Source organism: Bombus vancouverensis, chromosome 5 (genome assembly GCF_051014615.1).
Source record: "Bombus vancouverensis nearcticus chromosome 5, iyBomVanc1_principal, whole genome shotgun sequence".
NCBI lineage: Eukaryota > Metazoa > Arthropoda > Insecta > Hymenoptera > Apidae > Bombus > Bombus vancouverensis.
Genome location: NC_134915.1, coordinates 2,534,749 through 2,554,598, shown reverse-complemented (window position 1 = coordinate 2,554,598; position 19,850 = coordinate 2,534,749). Strand labels below are relative to the sequence as shown.

General features: G+C 32.8%; 1 protein-coding gene across 2 annotated transcripts in view; it reads right to left on the bottom strand.

The window, feature by feature from the left end:
* Positions 1–19,230, bottom strand: part of nAChRalpha4 (nicotinic acetylcholine receptor alpha4) — a 384,984-nt gene extending 365,754 nt beyond the window's left edge. Inside the window, exons 1-2 of one of the 2 annotated variants that reach the window (XM_033347108.2) lie at positions 19,156–19,230; positions 11,787–12,075 (exon numbers count right to left, since the gene is read on the bottom strand). In XM_033347108.2, the coding sequence (XP_033202999.1) occupies positions 11,787–11,993 (207 nt within the window). In that variant the 5' untranslated portion in view covers positions 11,994–12,075; positions 19,156–19,230. Of the gene's footprint in view, positions 1–11,786; positions 12,076–19,155 lie in introns of those variants that run through there. The other variant, XM_076618476.1, reaches the window with a different exon arrangement.
* Between the last annotated feature and the right edge of the window lie 620 nt (positions 19,231–19,850).

Here is a 19,850-nt window from a genome sequence, read left to right as displayed (position 1 = left end):
GCGTGAGAAAAATCGTGGAGGCGACGGGGGCGGGTAAAAAGGGGGTCGAAAGAGAGACAGGAAGTACGTAAAGAGAACAAAACAAGGTGAACAAGAAAAAAGCAGAGAGAGAGAAAGCTAGATTACCCAGGGAAATATAAACAAAGAACGCTTTCCGTACGTGTCAGCTGAATGAACAATGGTTATGGCGAAAGTTCTCTAACGGTACGTCCTGCACCTATGCGAGTATCGCGAATGTGCACCTACATTTCTGGATTGTCGACGATTTGTCAGCGAAACTTTCGTAGAGTTCCAGTATCCCGTTCTCGTACGAGAACTACCGACACCTGCGGAAAGTATGTCTTTTTCGATAGAAAACGGCCTGTTACGATAACGATGAGTAATGACCATTGCATATTTCCATTTCTCGGCTGATCGAGAAACAACATAAATAACGACGAATTTTTATCGCGAATTAATAAATGGCGATAGTTTCTCATGAAGTTCGCCAGTTTATATAACGCTATTTGCTTCTTTTCGTTTTGGGAGACTTTACATTAGTTTGGCACATTGAATGTACGAATTAAGTATTAAGTAAACTTTTCGGACAATCTAATATATATCATATCGCGAAATTCTTACCAGGGAAAATAAAAAGCTACTAAGTATAAATGATTATGTATGAGGAATTAATATAAGTGTTGAAGTAATTACTTCAAGAAGAACTCTATACCTTTTTTTTTGTATATCCGTAACTTGGACACCGCTGTTACGTAGAAAATAGAATTTAGTGAAGCAAAAAAACTAAAAACAAGGAGAGGTCCGTATTATTGTGGCTTTCAATATGAATGTTGTTTTGGGTTACACGGTCTACAAAAAAAAAGCTATAAGTAGATTTCTATTGCTATTTCTTGTAGCATTCAACTAGAGCTACAAACCAAAGTTAACTTTCTGGTAATGTCCTTTGCTATAAATATATGAACGTGCTCCCTATCATCCTTCCTATTGTATTGTAACACTGTAAGAGTGAGGATCTGGATCAGCATACACTATACCTGTACTTATACCTATACTTATTTCAATACATTTTTCTATTACAAATTCATCCACTCGTTCCTCTATCAGTCAACCTCAACAATAAGCAAATTTGTAGGCCAATTGAAATTAAAGAAAATCAATGTGGATTTCTTAGTGCGATAAATTCAATCTTTTATAAATATCATTTATGGAAGATGTTACGCCACGAGGCTTACCACAGGCTGTATTTTCTAATCGTCGCTCGCGGTCCTACAACGTCGCAGGCAAACCGTCTTATCTGCCCGCCGGATCATATACAATGTATCGACGAGAGCATAGTTGTCGCCAAGCAGCGAGCTCTAGAAACGTCGATTTTTGACCGTTACGTTTTTCACACTAGAAGGGGCATACGTGATCATAGGCGCGAGCCGAGTGGCGTGACCCGAGCATAGTGGGGGTCGTCTTCCAAATGAGACAAAGGAATAATCGAAGGACGTTCAGTTCCTTCTGACGAGTCAAACGTGACACTTCGACAAATCTGACGAGCAAACGAATTTATCTAGAGATATCGCAAAGTCGAGTCAAATTTCTGTAACATATTCATCATATTATTGTAAAATATATTATTCTATGTTAACCTGTTAATACAGTGTTACATTCATTAAACCACCTCTGTTATCTTAACCGAAACAGGGGAACGACTATTTCGCGGCGTCGATTAACATAATCGTAGCGAGAATTTACGCCTCTCGCTGACGCGACCGCGTCTCTCCGCGAACGGTCGTAACAGAAGAGCAGGTAACATTTTAAAATGAAACTATATCAAAAAATCTGTTCTTTTACTTTATCGAACGGTAAACAATTGTGTTGTTGCTTTGTATATTTGTTACACATTTAATGAGTTACTTATAACACTGATGGTATTTCATGGAAGAATTCTGCGACGTCCCAAGAATGATTAATATCTTACGAAAAGTAAAAATAGATTGTAAAGTAGCTTTATTTATTAAAAGATTGTTGAAAGTTTGTAAACATATTCCAAATCTCTAGGGCTCTTTTCATAAAATATCTTTTTGGATATAAATCTATACTGTTATTATCGGTATACGCGTCCAAGTACTATTCATCTTCTCTCAAATTATACAAATATTCGAAAATGTAAATTGAAGCTATATAGATCAGTGGGGACATGAATTTATGGTTGAATCGATTAAGTACAATAACAATTTAATGGAATGAGTTCAACCCTGTCGAAGATATAGAGGTTGGCTGCACATGGCGTAAATACGTGTATTTTTTATCAACAGCTCTTTGTTTTGTCGCATTAATAGAGAAATGAGTGAATGATTTGGAAATTTGTTGATCAATTGAAAATCAGGCCATATTGCCACTGAATACATTATTCGTATCTGAGAATACATTTTTTCTAAGCATCATTTTTTGTTAAAATACACACTGATAAATACACATCCATCGAAATTAGAAAATATATCGTAGAATGTTATGCTTAAATTAAAATTTTAATACCTTTTCGCAAATATTACTTATTAAAAACTTGTTTCAGATGCATTTCACAATTAAAAGAAAACAGAGCAAATTGTTTAGAAAAGAATTAATCATTAAATTAATTCACAAATTTAGTATCACTAAATTTAACGTTACTTTGCTATTTTGTAAAAATTCTGTGATGTCGAATTTCGGACACTGCAGTACTATGCAGTAGACATAATGTGCTGAAAATGGCAGCGACTATATTATGTGACCTAAAATTACAGGAAAGTTTTCTAGAATTCCATGACGCATTCGCTAACGCTCCTATTAATATCAAATTACCTTTAGTATTATATTTCCTTAAAGTTTCAGCTCTGTAATCCGAAAATCTATCAAAATATTCTTCCACATATATTTACAAAAATAGGAACGCGAATAAATTCTAACGTGTAAGTGCACATATTACCTACACTTAGTTATGAACTATCAGTGAATCACATTGTTTCTAGACCTATGGCTAGACGTCCGTAAAGAAGTTTATCAATAATAATTTCAAAAGACTATTTCCTAATCAAGTTATTCAATGAAATTCGTATCCGTAGATTTCAGTGTTTCCGAATATAATACATTGGCTAGAAAGAATTATACAATGCTATTTAAAAAAGTGCAGATGACTCTTTTATTTAACAAAAATTTTGTTCGATGATTTCATAGTCGACTAGCTATTCGATAGCATCTAACTTTTGATAAAGAGCTTTTTTTATCGGGCCATTGATAGAGTGTAAAAAATCGTAGCAACCATTATGACCACTCCTACAGGAAGCCTAAATTTCAACCTTAAATTCTCAACTATTTGCTTCTCCTAATAAACTTCGTTGCTCGATTTAGGATCGATGGATCACCTTACCGCGGGGACTTCGTAATACGCCTTAATGAACTCTAATGGAATTCAATCGGCAGTCCTCGAGAACTTCAACCCGAGCGACACATTTGTGTTGCGAATACCTGGCCCATATATTGCCAGGGTTGCGCATAGAGTACAGTGCTTATGATAGATCATCCTGACAATGGAGCCAGCTTCGCAATACCTACGTCAACATCATAAATAGCTGTATATGAACGTATGTAGATCGGTATGTCCTACGTAAATCAAACAGAATTTCTTTAAGATGTTTCCTCCCTAACTTTCATGAATCTTCCTGATTGCTCGGGCCTTGAGAAATTAAATCGTCCCGCGAATTCAAAGGTCATTTATCATACAGTTAGAATTATAAGTAGATTGCGGGTGCTTACGCGTTCAAGAAAAATTGAAATGCACGAAAATATTTAGAATAAAATTGTAATAAAGTATGAACAGAATGTTTGCTTAGGTTCTATTTCTTTAATGATGTACGCAAAAATATTTAACACAATAGTGATAAGAATCCCAGTTTTTATTGATAGTATATTCTGTCATAACGCTGACAGAAATATTTTTGAATCTGAAGTTTCATTTCAATTGTCTCAGAAAAAAGATATTATAAATATGTATATTTAATAGATAACATCGATATTAAGACGAAAAGTATTGCAACTATATTCAATTAGTAAGTGGCCAAATTGACGTATAACAAATAAATTTTCGAAGCTGATTTCGTTGAAAACAAAGCCTCAAATCTAAAAAATTCTTTGTATATTTTCGATTATTTTTCATGTACAATCATTCCTTTTCCCGATATTTCATAAATAGTGGAACAACACATATATTCAACATTTAATGCATATTCTTCGCCTTTCTTATTGCACTATAAACTACGTTAATTGTATCTAAATACAAAATTAGGTTTAGTTCCACCGTAAGAAGATAGCTTATAAATATTTTGGATATTTGGATGAAAATATCGTTTGCATAAAAATTAATTGCAAATATTGAGCATAAAATAATGAAACAACATTTTAGCAGATTATACTTTACTCTGCTCCTACAATGTAAGCATGATTCCATTAATAGTAGCCGTAAAGTATACTGAATAAATAATTCAATAAACCGCCTGCTGGGCTAGATTAAAGCTACAGTTAATGATGCGTCAACAATTATTTTATAAGTGGAAAATTTAATAACGCTGTTGTGTTATAGACTTTCATAAATCTACGTTTATCAACAATTCATTTTTGTTAGAATGTACATTGAGTTGGAAAGTTCGATTTTATATTTTACTTCAACTTCTTTTTCCCCCGGTTCGATATATTTCTCATAAATTGAATTACTCTATGCCTAATATAAGAAAAACATTTTTTTAATGCGGTGATTTCGAAATCTTTAACGTCTGGTTCTCCCTTAAATCCACACGAATCAAATATCGCTGCGGGATTAAAGTAAAGAAATATGCAAATTTCAAATGACAATAGCACGGAGAAACTTCTGCAAAACTTGAAATACAAAGTAGGGAAACTTTGAGGTGAACTACCAATTTCTCTGTGAACTACAGAACTTTCTGCATTTTCACTATGTCCTGCTCTGCAAGTTATTGTTAATCAATTTAAAAATCCACAAAAAGTATACAAATTTTACGGCCTTCTAACTTTTCTATAATTACATAAATAAATTATATACATACTTAAAATTATTGGTCTTTATCGTTATAAAAATATTCATAAATTGCCTTTTAATCATTGAAAAAAAATGGTTATATAATAAATAGGCACGAAATATTCTATCAATTAGCGAGAAAAAATTTGATTTTTATCTGTTGATATGCTATTAATATATAGTACACTGCAAACGTATTATCGTTTTGTGATTGAAAATTTACATCGCAGCATTATAAGAATTGATTTTACAGTATTTACGATTACTCGTACTTCGATATCTGCTGTTTTTTTCCTTTTTTTCGATTCGATCAAACTGTAATCCCTCGCGTGTTGAAACCCGGATCACGCTAGATTTCGTGTGCTTTAGAAGCGCTTTAGCACCCAATCAGTTCCCCTCGTAGCAAGTGGGCATCTCACGCAGGAATCAACGATAACAGCACAATTTTACAGTGAACAGAAAATGAAAACGTTTAAAAAGAGATCTACCATCGTTTCCGCTTTTTCTGTTAAAAACTATATTTGAACAAACCGTACAAGCACAAAAGAGTGTTCGCTGAAGCTTAGTTCGAAATTACAAGTACAATGCTTTACTACAAATTATTTTAACATTTTCTTCTAAGTAATCAACTAATTAATATTATAACCGAGCTATCACTAGACAAATTACGTATAATATGTAAAATTATGTATAATGAAATATTTATCAGATATTAGCGCACATTGTTCAAGAGTAATTTTTATCTGTTTTTTTTACGATTTAAATTAATATCCAAAAATGCCATATATGGTTCGTATAATACACAGTTTGAAAATTTCGTTGTAATATTAATAAGTTAATGCCTTTGAAGCAAATGATAACTAGCTTATAGTAAAATATTGTGTTCACAACAATGAATAAACGTAACTAACAGCTACACTCATTAAGGTATAATATAAACATAATTTACATGGAACGTTACTGTTGCTTATGTTAAACTAACATTATGTCGTGTGTATTATTCATTAACGCAAGAGAACTGGTGTACTTGATTGTGCCATTGTAATTATATTCCAGTGCTTCAAGACTTTTCTATTTTCATAATACATTCATTCAATGCGCATTAAATAATTATTAATAATAGTGGAAAGCGTGTACGTATCCACGTTTATATTACGTTTCTTCATTATTTCTATAATACATTTCATTTATTATATATATTATGTATTATTATATAATATTATATACATACATATACATATATATTATTATATATCTATAATATATTTAATATATTTCGGAACATATTGGTGAATTTTAATCGTTTAAACTTGGGATACTCTTGTATACATATACATATATATCATTGTATAATTTTAATTATAAGCTAACAATGTATATCTTTATATACATGCCCCATTACAAATGAAACTAAAACAAGTATAAAGCTATTTAACCGTATTATAGAAACCGTATTATAGAAGAGCGTCGTCACCGATCATCAATACACTACAAAGATTACGTGACGCGATGATGTTCTTAGCACGCTGCACATGAAATTAATGGGGAGAAGCTACTTCTTAAGAGCGAAGATAAGTTGATCGGATTTGAAGATAATCACAAGTTTAACGTTGGAAAGTTGACTTGAAAGAATTTGCCTTTGAGAGGAGTTGCTTGAAGACGATAGTATCGTCGTAGAGACGATATCGAGGGTGTGATAATAATTTTCCAATAAACAATTATTACAATTATTCTCTCCTCCTTGAGTTCTTCTCCTTTATTTCTCTATGAGCTACTCTTTATTCTGAAGAGTCAAAGCAAGAATAGAACTGATTTTAATGCATTTTGAAAATCATATTCGGTACCATACAAAACTATCATTTTCGTAGAACGACGTGAGAACGATATATTTTCAAAACAATTATCTTTATTTTTAAGAATCTACATAGCCAATCTGCATAATAACATAATAGTTTCTTTTCCAATAAAAACGTTTTCAATGAAGTAAGTATAATTAGATAAATAATATAATACACGTTTATCGTAAAGAACGCGTGCAAAAATTATACTTAAGTCTAAATAAACATTGATCTAATCAAAACTTTGACAAAATAGAACGTTTAACTACCGAATCAATAACTTCGGCATTGGAAACACTATCATGATGCATGATCAGATTAAAAAATAAACCGTTAGGCTTCTGGCTCTTAGAAAAATATCGTTATTACCAGAATTAAAAAGTAAAACCAAGATAGTGTAACTACTCTATCAAACAATATGTATTTTCTTGTTTATGCCATAAATATCATTCTAAAAAAAATGTTTCTAAATTACATAATAAAAAGTCGTCCATTAAAATACCAGAGTTATCCAATGGAGCCAAGAATGAATGTAATTTCGTGCAAGGTTCGATAGAAAGGAAAATTCTAAGGAAAGTTATCAGAACTCGTGCGAATACTCTCCTCAAATCGACGTAATAGCATGGAGAAACCACGCAATCTACCCGAAGAATGTATATATGCATACAGCCACGCAATTTGCTGCCACGCCACCCATACAACCAGTACATGCTAATGGAAATAATTCCACGACTTCCCCTCGAACTTATTTCTTTACAGAAGGTCTGTAATTTCTGTATTTTCACCTCAGCGCATTAATGGTTCTCAGGATCCCCTTCTTCAGCAGGTGACATCGAGAAACAATTAAGTAATTTCACGTTATAGATTACGTCGTTAAAACGATATCAAATATCAGTTCGTTAACGTCGTACGCTAACTGTATTAATTACTTGTAATAAAGTTCGATGTCTTCGTTAATGATACGTTATTACGAAGTTATACGTATACAAACATTTTAAGATATACTTGCACATAAGTAATTGATATATAGTTGATATTAAAATTGAAGCAATCTTGTGTTAACGTCTATTTAGCAACGATAAGATATATTACTAGAAGGTATTATATTTGTTCAGAGAATATTTCTACCTATCAATAAATGAAAACGAGATAAATCTCGTGTTAGTATTTCACACATATTTTAATAAATCTGTATCTCCCAAAAATAAAATTCTTGATACTATTTGGGAAAATTGATCTTCCTTAAATTTTATTTAATTTATTTGCTGACGCGTATGAACTATAGATTTCCAATATTAATGTCTTGGTTCGATTTTCGAAGAGAGAAAGAGAACGAGCTACGTTTATTTCGTGGATAAAAAATATGAAGAGATTAAAGGAAATTTATTTAGTTTTATATAAAAATCTTTCAAAAAGTGTATTTATTTTTATTTCATTGACATTGCATATATAACTACTATACTAAAGTTTGCAAACAAATCGTTGCTACGTATATTACAATAAATATTAATAACCGCGTGATAGTTTGATATATATGACAAATAGTTTTCTTTTTAACAATTCACAGATTCTATATTTTGTAACAATAATAGAAAATTGTAACAATAATAGAAAAATTAATACGAGAAACGGATGGTTTTAATGTTGAAGCATACAAAATTTAAAAAGCCAATATCAGAAATAATTTTATATATTTTAAATAGACTGCCTATCATGAAATTTGTAAACAACGCCAAGAGTCGATGGCCCAAATTTACCCAAAATTTTAAAGAACCAATATCAGAGATAATTTCATATTTTTTAAATAGACTTCTTATCATGAAATATGTAAATAATTACTACAACTATTTGACATTTCAGACAGATTTGACTAATTCATAGTGGATATAACTGGTCTGTAAGATTCGGGATGCTGCATCGGAAGAATTAAATAGGTTGAATTCCGCCTGTCGATTGAACCTGGATAAAACCTCTGGTATGCAGCATCTCATCTCCGTGAATTATGAAAATCGTATTCAAGTGGAAAATTATTACGAAATGAATACTAGAGATCATGCAATCTAGATAATCTGCGAACTTAATTCCTTCAACAAGAAATAAGAGTATAATGGATATTGACAAGAACGTTGAATAAAAGAACAGCATAAACGATGTTATTAATTTTGAGGAATACTTTCCTATCGATACCGTGAATTCTCGATACAATCCATAACAGCATTTAAGTGATAATGACATTATTGTCGTCCAAATGAATTACATGTTTAATAATATAAGATGAAGCTTGTGGAAAAGACTTTTTCTAACAAAAATCATTTAAAGATGTACATACACTCTCGCTCAAAAGTCTTGGGGAATCTTCTAATTTGAATTTTAATAAAATTTTAATACTTGGTGTAGAATAGAAATTTTAAATTGCGCGCATATTTCAAGAATCGCAAATATACAATAATATAAAAATTAGATGAAATCTCACGTCCTGATATTTTTATTATATGGTTTGTTCTTTTCAGTTTTGGAGCCAACATAATAGCTGTTCTAAAACTTTCGAACGGCGATAAAAAAAGTGAAAAGTGAAAAGTTAATGAATGATTAAATGCAAATTAAGGCAGAATAAATCATCACGTGCCTACAAAAGACAATTTATCACACGAAGTATTTAATTAATAAAGACCAGTACCTCTGCAGGTTGTCAATCAAACACTTGACGCAATTAAGACTCTGAAGATCAAGAGGAGCTCTAGGTAACATAGAATCCCTAGGTAGTGAACTCATACTCCTCGAGGGTGTAACTTTTTAAACCTTCAACGCGAGGCGCTTATCCATTTACATATTCTTTTGAGCGCGAGGTGAAATAGCTGTAACCTACTCTGATTCTATAAAGGGCGAAAAGAATCTAATCAACAGATTTACTTGTCAAAAAGTTCAAAAAGGTAATGGAAATTTTTATGGAAACGTACATTTCGCGTCAAGATGCTTCGCATAGGATTGAAATAACCGATCTTCCGTTTCTGTTATGACAAAATATAATTTAGAAGATTACGCAGTTAGAATAATCTGACAAATTCAAAATGAAAATGAGGATCGAAAAGATATCGAGAATTTTAATTAATGCTTTTAGAAATCACGAAAGATCATCTGCTTCGATTTTATGTTAAACAGTTTGCAAAATTTAAATCACAATAACGGTCAATATATTCTGTATTCGCTTCGATATTATATTAATGTATACGCGTTTGAAATAATGTTGAAATTGTATTGTCTATTTAATCAACTGATTGCGAAAGCATTTGCATGCTGAATTCAAATAATGCTTCGGTAATACATTAAATGAACACGGTACAGACATCTTATTGCTCAAATAGAACTTGCTAAAATTGATTTCTTGCTTTCGCTTTTAATGTAATTCCTCGCAATATATTTAATAGAAACCGAGTTTATTAATAAGTTTAGTAGTAATTATAAGTTTTTAAGTTCGAATGCAGGACTAAGGAATCTATGGAAGATCAGTATTATTTCCATTTAATATTAAAAATGACTTACTAAAAATTCCAATATATTGCGTAAACTATGCACAAATTCAATGTAGAAATCTCAATTGAATACTCTGTTATACTATATATAAAACAAATAATATTTTATAATTTCTAATTTTAATGAATATATAGATACGATAAAATTGTTACAATAATATCATGTAACTTTTATAAATTCACAAACCTACGACCACAGTTACTATTTATGAAATAATCTAAAGGAAGATTTGTTTAGTTATAATCATCCACGATACGTTTTCACATAACCAGTGCTAATCACATAAGCGAGTAAAAGAAATATTTTCCAAAAAGGAAATTATGTAACATGCAACGTATAATAGCGCGTAATTCCTAACCAATTTTCAATGCGTATAACTTGTTAGTCTTCATCGATTAGATACATATATCTATGTATGTACAATCGACGACTAAATTCATTTCCAGTAACGACATAATAACCATGTAATCGAATAATCGTATCCATCCACTTTAGCCCAAATACGAGCACACTACTACGTGCGATTTTAACCACGGCGTACCGTCACGGTCCCTTGCTTCCCCTCAATCTCGTTGACGAGCGATTACTGCGCATACCGTGATGAAATGTGCCATAAACCGGCAAAGTGTAAGAAGTACAAAGGCCACTTCTTCCGAAGAAACAATCCAGATAAAATACATACATTTTCCTGTCTCTCTGCGGATTAAGAGGTGCGCATGGGACTAGGGGAAGCTACAGACGAGCCTCGCTATTCAAGAAAAATACATTTAACTTGGCGCGTATAAAGAGTTAATTATCTTAACCCTCCATCCACGTACTGGTTTGCTTCTGACAATAATTTTAAATAATTTCTTACTTTTCCTATATCTTCATTTAAATTGTGCTCTGCTTAAATAAATTAAGGTAACATATAGCAGTAGAAATTATGGGACGATATTCTAGAAACCTGGAAGAATGTTGAAGAGTTTTAAGGGATATTTAAAAACACAAGAGCCTTCAAATCTCTAAACATGAACGTAAACGACCCAGAGTGCAGATGACGCCAGTAAAATTAAAGTTTCGGTCAAAGGGTTGAGTAAAATTTAAAAAGAAACAGCTGTATTTTAGAAGTATTAGAAAATCATAAATATAACTTCTTAAGAGATAAATTTGATGTTATATCTACGGAAATTTATTTCATTTTAATCTGCCATTTTTCTATAATAAGATAATAATCGCAGGCTTCAGAAACTTCAAAACGATCCCCGTTTTTCGTTCGTTAAATTACACGGGAAACTAATTTCACAGATGCCACGACGCCCTTCTATTATCCGCCAGATCACGGTGTAAACAAAACAAATAGAACAAATAGTTGTACTCACCACATCGATGAGCTGCGAAAGTTTCAATTTAATGCACACACGTAGTACGTCCGAGGTATTCACAACAGGGCGCACTAGTTTGTTATAGTTAGAAAGCAAGTCGTCGTAAAGGCGTTTCGCGTCTGGATTGCCGGCGACAGCACCGTGAACCACCAACGCCGAGAGGAACCATACGCGCAGTGTTTCCCCTATTATGGGGGGCATCATGGACCCCTGCTTCCTCCACTATGGCTAACACACTCGTCCCTATCGAACTCCTGCTCGACTGCACTAACCACGAACCACGAATCTGTAAAAAGTATCAAATAAAACGCGTATAAACTTGTGAATTCTTAATGATAATGGAATTCTAATATTTCAGAGATAATTATTGAATGAACATCTTTTATTTGAAAATATCGCTGTAAAGACAATATTAACGATACAATACTTTTATAACGTATGTGATCGATGTAGAAATCTGAATTGAATAGTTTGTTATAAACCTGAATCGAATGTTTTCTTATAAATATAAATTGTTTGTTTTCTTATAAATCTGAATTGAATTATTTTATTATAGATCTGAACCGATTATTTTGCTATAAATTTCAATTGAATGTTATATTGCATTAGGTATATGTAAAAGAATGTAACAATATTTTATTTTTATAATTCCAATAATGAATACGTACAATGACATTTAACGTTGTTACAATATTATCATGTAGATAGTAATAAATTTGTGTAAGTCTACCAATGTACCATAGGAGAAAGGTATTATGAATATTTATAAAATTCTATTTGCTTATCTCTGCATACTGTTTGTGTTTTATTTAATACATCATTGTACTGATACCAAGTAATGTACGTCTGTATTGCAATTGCTGGTCCCTACTTTTGAAATTAAAAAGAGAAATTGTAATCAACTACGTTTATTCTTTTACACAAACAAGTCTCAGCTTGTATGTAGAAGATTAAGTACAAGAAGATTCCGCATTTGTTGACTCATACTAGTTTTTGGATATGGTATAATACGAGTATGGTATACTAAAAATCCTAATTTTATACAAATAAAAATAACCGAATGTGAAATAACTGATTTTGTAGTACTATTACGATAATGCATCGAAACGATAATTTCTGTTGCTGTTTTATTGTAATGAGATGATTACTATTACGAATATTACAGTTAAAAGAAGTTAAGAAAGCTAAAATTATTGTAAATGACAAACGTAAATATATTTTGTATTGTTTTCATCTCACTTTCTATTAACATCTACCACTATTTACATGACTACATGTATAAAAGTTAACGCAATTTAGACTACATAAAAGAACAACATAAAACAAACGCTGAATCTGCAATTGAATTTTGGATCCTACGACAAGTCTTTTAAGTTTGAAGAAAGGTTTTAAGTCTTAAATATTTTGTTCGTTTACCTCAGTCATAATTAATATTGTTACATGTTACATTATATTGTTTACATGTTCTGAAATTTGAAATATGTGTCTTGTTCATCTGTGAACATTATTATATATTATTTCATTACAAATGGCATAAATTATATCTCGCATAAAATTAGCTTAAAGAGCTAATCATTTTCAACAGCCTTTCTAAAGATACTTAATTAGATTTTCAAGAATTTTCGGAAGTCTACGAATAACATACATTTAAATAATTAGAGCAATTTAGATATAAGCTGTATATGAAAAATCTGCTATAGTGCTACTAAAACGAAAATAGCTGTAAGCCATATGATAATGTTCTAAATTGTACTTGAAAAAATGTTTCACCAGCGTTAAGCTATTAAAGCGGTTGAAAATGTCAGGTAGGCATAGATGCGATGCTGTAGAGTATTTCTCCAATTATCTGAATTGTCATGATTCCAGATTGTACTGGTATGATAGGTGTACGATCAATCTGACCATGGAATGTATTGAAGTATCCATGAAATGCGCGAATTTCAATGCTTTCAAATAGTAGATACTCCAACCATATCAGCTGCATCGATATCTTCAAACTATGAAGTAAGACATTTCATTGGTTTCCTATATCTAATGAAGTGAAATTTGATTGTGAAACATACTTGTCTAATATGGTAGAATCGAACAATAATCGATAAGGCATGTTTGTTACATATTCGAGCGCAGATTTTGCAATGGAGAATGGATTTCCAAATGGCTGTAATAAACTGTACTACTATGTCACAGAATTTTTGAAAAATTCATTTGTTAATTAACCAAATTTTACTAACACATATATATTAATATAACTGGTATACTATAATTAAGTAGTATAATTAACTATATAATTAATATAACCAATATAAATATAAATAGTAATTTAACGCAATAGAATTCCTTTAGAATGAAAAGAAAGACACAAAAATGTATCGATACTCTGCTTATCCATTGTCTTGTTATGCCACTTTGTATTTCCCTAACAATATATTTCAATAGTTGTTTCATATTTTATTATATATACATATATACACACAATTTATTCAATTCAATAATTTTCATCATAACTTATTAAAACAGAACAGTCGGCAGTATTATTCTAGAAATACTATTGCCATATTTTACGAGATAAACTGAATTTAAATCTTGTACAGGACAAGTGAAAAAAAAACTTGGCAAGAGCTGTCGAAGTATATATTCTTCTCGTGCGACGATGCAACCCAAAAAGTACTAAGAGAAGAATGTTGATAGCTGTATCTCCAGAAATTAAAATTTTGCATTTTTAAGACCTAAAGCGTGTCCCGGATATTTTTAGTAACTCGTCTACTTGAAATATATCACATACTATATTCAGATTTAAGAAATATAAAACAATTCACTAACGTGAGATTGTTACAGTTTACGACTTCTAGACTGCAGAGTTTTATGCGTACAAGAACACATAGAATATATTGCAATATTCGTACATATAATATTCATGATAATACGTGAAATTAATCTTTGTATAGATACTATTTGTTTAATTGCGTTCTTCCAAATATGAATTCGCATAAATATATCCACAGTTTACATAATAATCTCTTTTCCCTTCGTTTCTCTTTCATATAATAAAATACCAGATTTAATACTTAACACGTTATTTAAAATACAAATAATATAATTCTAAAAAATATAATTAGTAAAACGTTGTAAGAACGACATAAGAACATAAAATATTATTTAACACGACAGCAAAGGAGTACTTTCAGCAACGACAATCAAATATAGTTCCAAATGTCGTCTAAACTTTAGACAATTACATCCAATGTATTAAGAAAATTCATGGAGAAGAGATTGTATTTGCCTTAGCCTATCAGACCTTCATTAAGAATCTCGATCAACTAGAAGAACACATTCGACGTAAGAGTGGCAAATACGATCTCAACGGCCATTCTATTCTCATCACCTAAGCAAAGTAAAGATACGTCACACTTGCTAACGACATCCAGTTTAGGAGAACGTTACACCGCCCAGGTGTAATTAAGCCGAGAACATTAAACATTCAATAATTGTGACGTAACTGGCTCAAAATGATTGCAAATTTTATGGTAATTATATAACAAATTCGGACCTCTTAGAAGTATTTATCGTGCAAATAAATCGAGACAATTATGCAATATATAGTATAATAAGTGCAAAAATAACCGTGTACAATATTTATGTCTTGGTTTCAATGAAATATGAAGTACGATATATACATAGAAAAAATGTTGGATTTCCCTTTATACTTTATAGAAGTTAAACGTCAAGCGACGAATTAGATTAAGAGGAAAGACAAAAAGCGCCTTCGCTAACCTATCGTTGAAAGGTACAAAATTGAATGCCTAGCACGCTCCGGAATATAATTTAAATAACTTAATTTATCGCACATCGGTCCCACGATAATGTATATTAAGAGAGTTGCGGTAATCATATTTTCCCTGACATTAAAAAGCTATTAATACTGTCGTGCAGCTTACTTTAAGTTCCAAGACTTCCATTTGCCATGCATCTGCGCCATAATAAAATTTCCATGTTTCGCAGGGGTATAATACTTAGAATCAACTTAGACGCCATTCGCAATTATATTAATTACCTGTTCTGCAGAGAACGAGCTACAGTCAGTCAAGTCGCTATTCAAAGTTGGATTAATCCGTTTAATAAGTTCCGACTGAGGTATTAAGAGCAAGAAAATTGATAGAAGAATTGCCTTCTTCAAAAAGTAAAAGCGAAATACGATATTTCATTACGAAAAGAAATTGTAGTCGGACAGTCTTGAAATTCGAGAAGAACCATAATGTCAGGTGAACGAAACGTTAATGGCACGAGTAACAGATTCGTGAGACAGACATTTCAAACCTGATAGATAATACTTTATCGATTCATACTCATACAGATAATTTAAATAAGTGACTCTTCATCCTGTTAGGATCCTCGAATTTTACTCGATTCACTTCCATCTCTATCGAAAAAAAGACTTTCAACGTTTCAAGAATATTTTTAGAGAAATACTAAAATAAAAAATTATACGTACCTATCGATAACAATTCTTTCTTATTCTCCTGAAACTTATGATACTTTCCAACGATAGGAAAATATGATTTAGTCAGAGATGATCCAAAGAATACAGGAAATTTAACTAAAAGGAATAAAAGTACAATTTTAAATTAAACGCGCATGGCACCGTAATTAAAAGAACTGGTAACGCACAAAGGTGGTAACCTGTAAACACCAGAAAGTATCCTAGCTATGTATGCAATTAGGTTAGTTATTAATACTCGCTTAATTGCATTTTAATGCGTCATTTATTCGAAAGTAATCAACGGAAAGTCGAAAGTAATTGCCACTAAAGTTCAAAATACAAATGCAATGAATAGTAGAAATCGGAAAGGTGTGCTTAATTTCTCAGAAGCGAAAGCAAATAAGAACGCTAGTGTCGCTATTAAAGGACAACGAAACGTTGCACCCATCATTTCCGAGCGGTACATTGGCAAGCAACTGATTGATTCGCGTATCTCGCGAAAGGCCATTAGAGGAAAGTACGCTGCAATTCAACGAGATAACCGCTGGATGTAAATTCAAGCCTATACCTGACAGCATTTAATCCGATTTTCAACGATCGTTATGCAGGTAGTCTGATCAGTCCAGGTGAACCACTCATCGGTGCTGGGATTAGGATTAGCTCAATGGATTTTCCACTTGGATATCAAACTGGCAACTCGTACGTTTTCCACTCACAAATTACGCTATGCTACAAACATTCACGTAAACAGAAGACAATATCGTTACGATTCAATCACGAATAGTTGCTGATGTTATACATGTATCGGATCCTGAACGCAGGTAGCGTATCTTTCCTGATAATAATAGCGAGATAATACGTTTATATTCTCATAATATTATTATTTCTCATAAGTAGACTGCGACTTTTTATACATTCGTAGGAAATTTGACGGCCCCAAAAAATGCACGTAATAAAGAAAAGCATGTAAGTAAACCAAAAATATAATACTTGTTATTATATTTAATAAATCAATTGTCTATCTAGGTTTTATCTTTTAAGAATAAGAAATGTTACATTCAGTCTACTCATAAAAATGTTATATTTATGTTACGTTAAACATAGATATAAATGTTGAAATCTACAGTTCGATTACATATATGTATATCAGCAAGGAATATAGTATTAGGTATACTGTTATTGTTACTTATAAACATACACAAAGTATCCAATATTACCAAAGTATTCGATATAACTACTTCTGCCAATAGATCATCTATCGCTCTTCGCGACTTTGTCATAAATCTTTGAAGATAATCTCGAACATTCCGAGCTTCTATGCGGTTAATTCATGACGTTTGATGCATCAATTATGATTAAACTAATTTCACTTGTTTCATTTGGTGAAGAATGTGTTTCAGCAATGCCATACAGTTCGATTAATTGAAATAAACATGTCAATGACAAATGCACACATAAAATATCTTGCAATGTCGGAAATTATTTGATATTATTGATATACTTCCTTCATAGTTGTATACAGATTTTAATGTCTGCCATATGTTGTAAACATAATCGCACATTGCTGGAAACAAGATATCGACAAATTATCAACTGGACTTTTTATACATAAAATAGAGCAATGAAAATTGATATTGGCAAAATACAAGTAAAAACGTATTAAGCAAGTAAAAAGTACCGTTATTCGAATTCAAAATTTGAAACTGAAATACGTAGTTAATACTATCGAAAACACGAGAAGACTGACACAATGCACAACTCGAAACATCGTAATGGAGATCGCAGATTCATGATCGATATCGATGATAGATCGATAGTGCGCTAGTCAGATAGGGGAAACAAGATTCCGCCATCGAACGTCGAAAAGCAAAAAAGAGGGGGAAAAACGAGAGAGCGAAGCTAACGAATATGAATGTCGTTAGTCGTTAGGGAGAAAATCCGGCCATTCGTTTCCGTCTCGTAGCTGGCTGGAGATTTGAATTACCCGTACGAGACTAAATTTCCTCCTCTTCTAAGCATCGCGACTCACCGATGGGCGGCCCGCGTGCCGTATTTCAACTCGGTGTCACCGCACGCACCGATACACAAGTGGAAACGTGAATTTACGATGGATCACGTACATGCGCTCGGCAATGACGAAGGATCGATCAACACTCTACTCTCACCTACGGTCCCTACTAGTCTGAATGTCTAATTACTTTTGCGCTGCTAACTAGGTCAATGATATTTTATTTCGGATAATCGCAGCTCATGAAACAGGTGACCTTCTTTTGCGAGAACTGCGCGACGTCTTCGTTCGTCGTAACACACCAACACCAAATCATTAACGCGCCCGCGATTTTCACACGGTGTATTTTCGCCGTGCTCTATCCTTCGCGAACACTTCTCGCTATCTCCCTCCGTTCAATCACGATCGCCATCAATATACACAAAAAGTTTATGGCGGGCTTCGCAGTTGCACGAATGTACGGTTTATGAACCTTTGAAGAAATTAACCGTGCGGGCTGAACGAAAAATAAATAACGAAAATTTACGATAAACAATTATGACCGATAAGAACCATCGGTTGCTTCACAAGGGTATCAAGCTTTTATCACGTTTCGTTAAGTGATTAATTAATTGCCAACAGTCTAAACTGTATCCCTGGCAAACGTAAACTGTGTCGTTGTTCGAACAATCTGCATACACAAATGACAAACGCTGTTAAGAACTAAACACATGAAACATTAATCCCTGAATTTGTAAAAATCTTCTGTCATAAAGCGTGGAGTTTATGCATTACGAGAGTAAACAAATTGACGAAAAATAAGAAACGTTAGTATCGTAAAAAAATAAGCAAAGATCGAAGCGTATATTAATGGCAACGAGGGTTGGCAATATGACACTGACTTAACCTCGCACGCTCCAGGCCACGCCGGTGTTGAAACAGCTCCCGAAACCACTGCACACTCGCACGCACTGCACCCACGACTGAACAACGGGGGGGTCCGAGTCTCGGCTGTCGTTCTAGGGTTCTAGGATTTCGCCCGGCCGGCGGCGCCACTGGGCACGCACACGTACCAGGAGAGCCGCGAAAGCGTAACAGGAGAACACCAAGATCCAGAGAGAGAAAAAGACAGAGAGGACAACGAAGAGTCGGGTAGGAATCTGGACCAATCTTGCGCGCGCATAAGCGCGATGCCTTTATGTATGCACGCGACGCGGTGTATTGGTACAATAGTCGGCAATGTGCTATCTAAAAAAAAAAGGTGTCGATGCTCCGCCCACGAAAGGCTTCGTTGTAGAAAAGATTAAGCCCTTTCTTTGATCTGCGCAAACGACGCGGATAATTGAATCACTAACGAGTGAAGAATGAGGAAGAGCTAATGGGATATAGTTCTTGCGGAGATTTTACTACTAACAGCGGTTTCGTGAATTCTAATCTTACCTGAATCGTCAAGTGTGCTTCAGAAGAATTAAAAGAAATCTTCTATTCTCGCTTCAAAAGGTATCTTTTACCCTACGTAGATAATGTTCATTTTTAAAAATAGGAAAAGCTACTGTGGGGAGAATTGTTCTCATTTTTCTGATATCATTGTTTTATT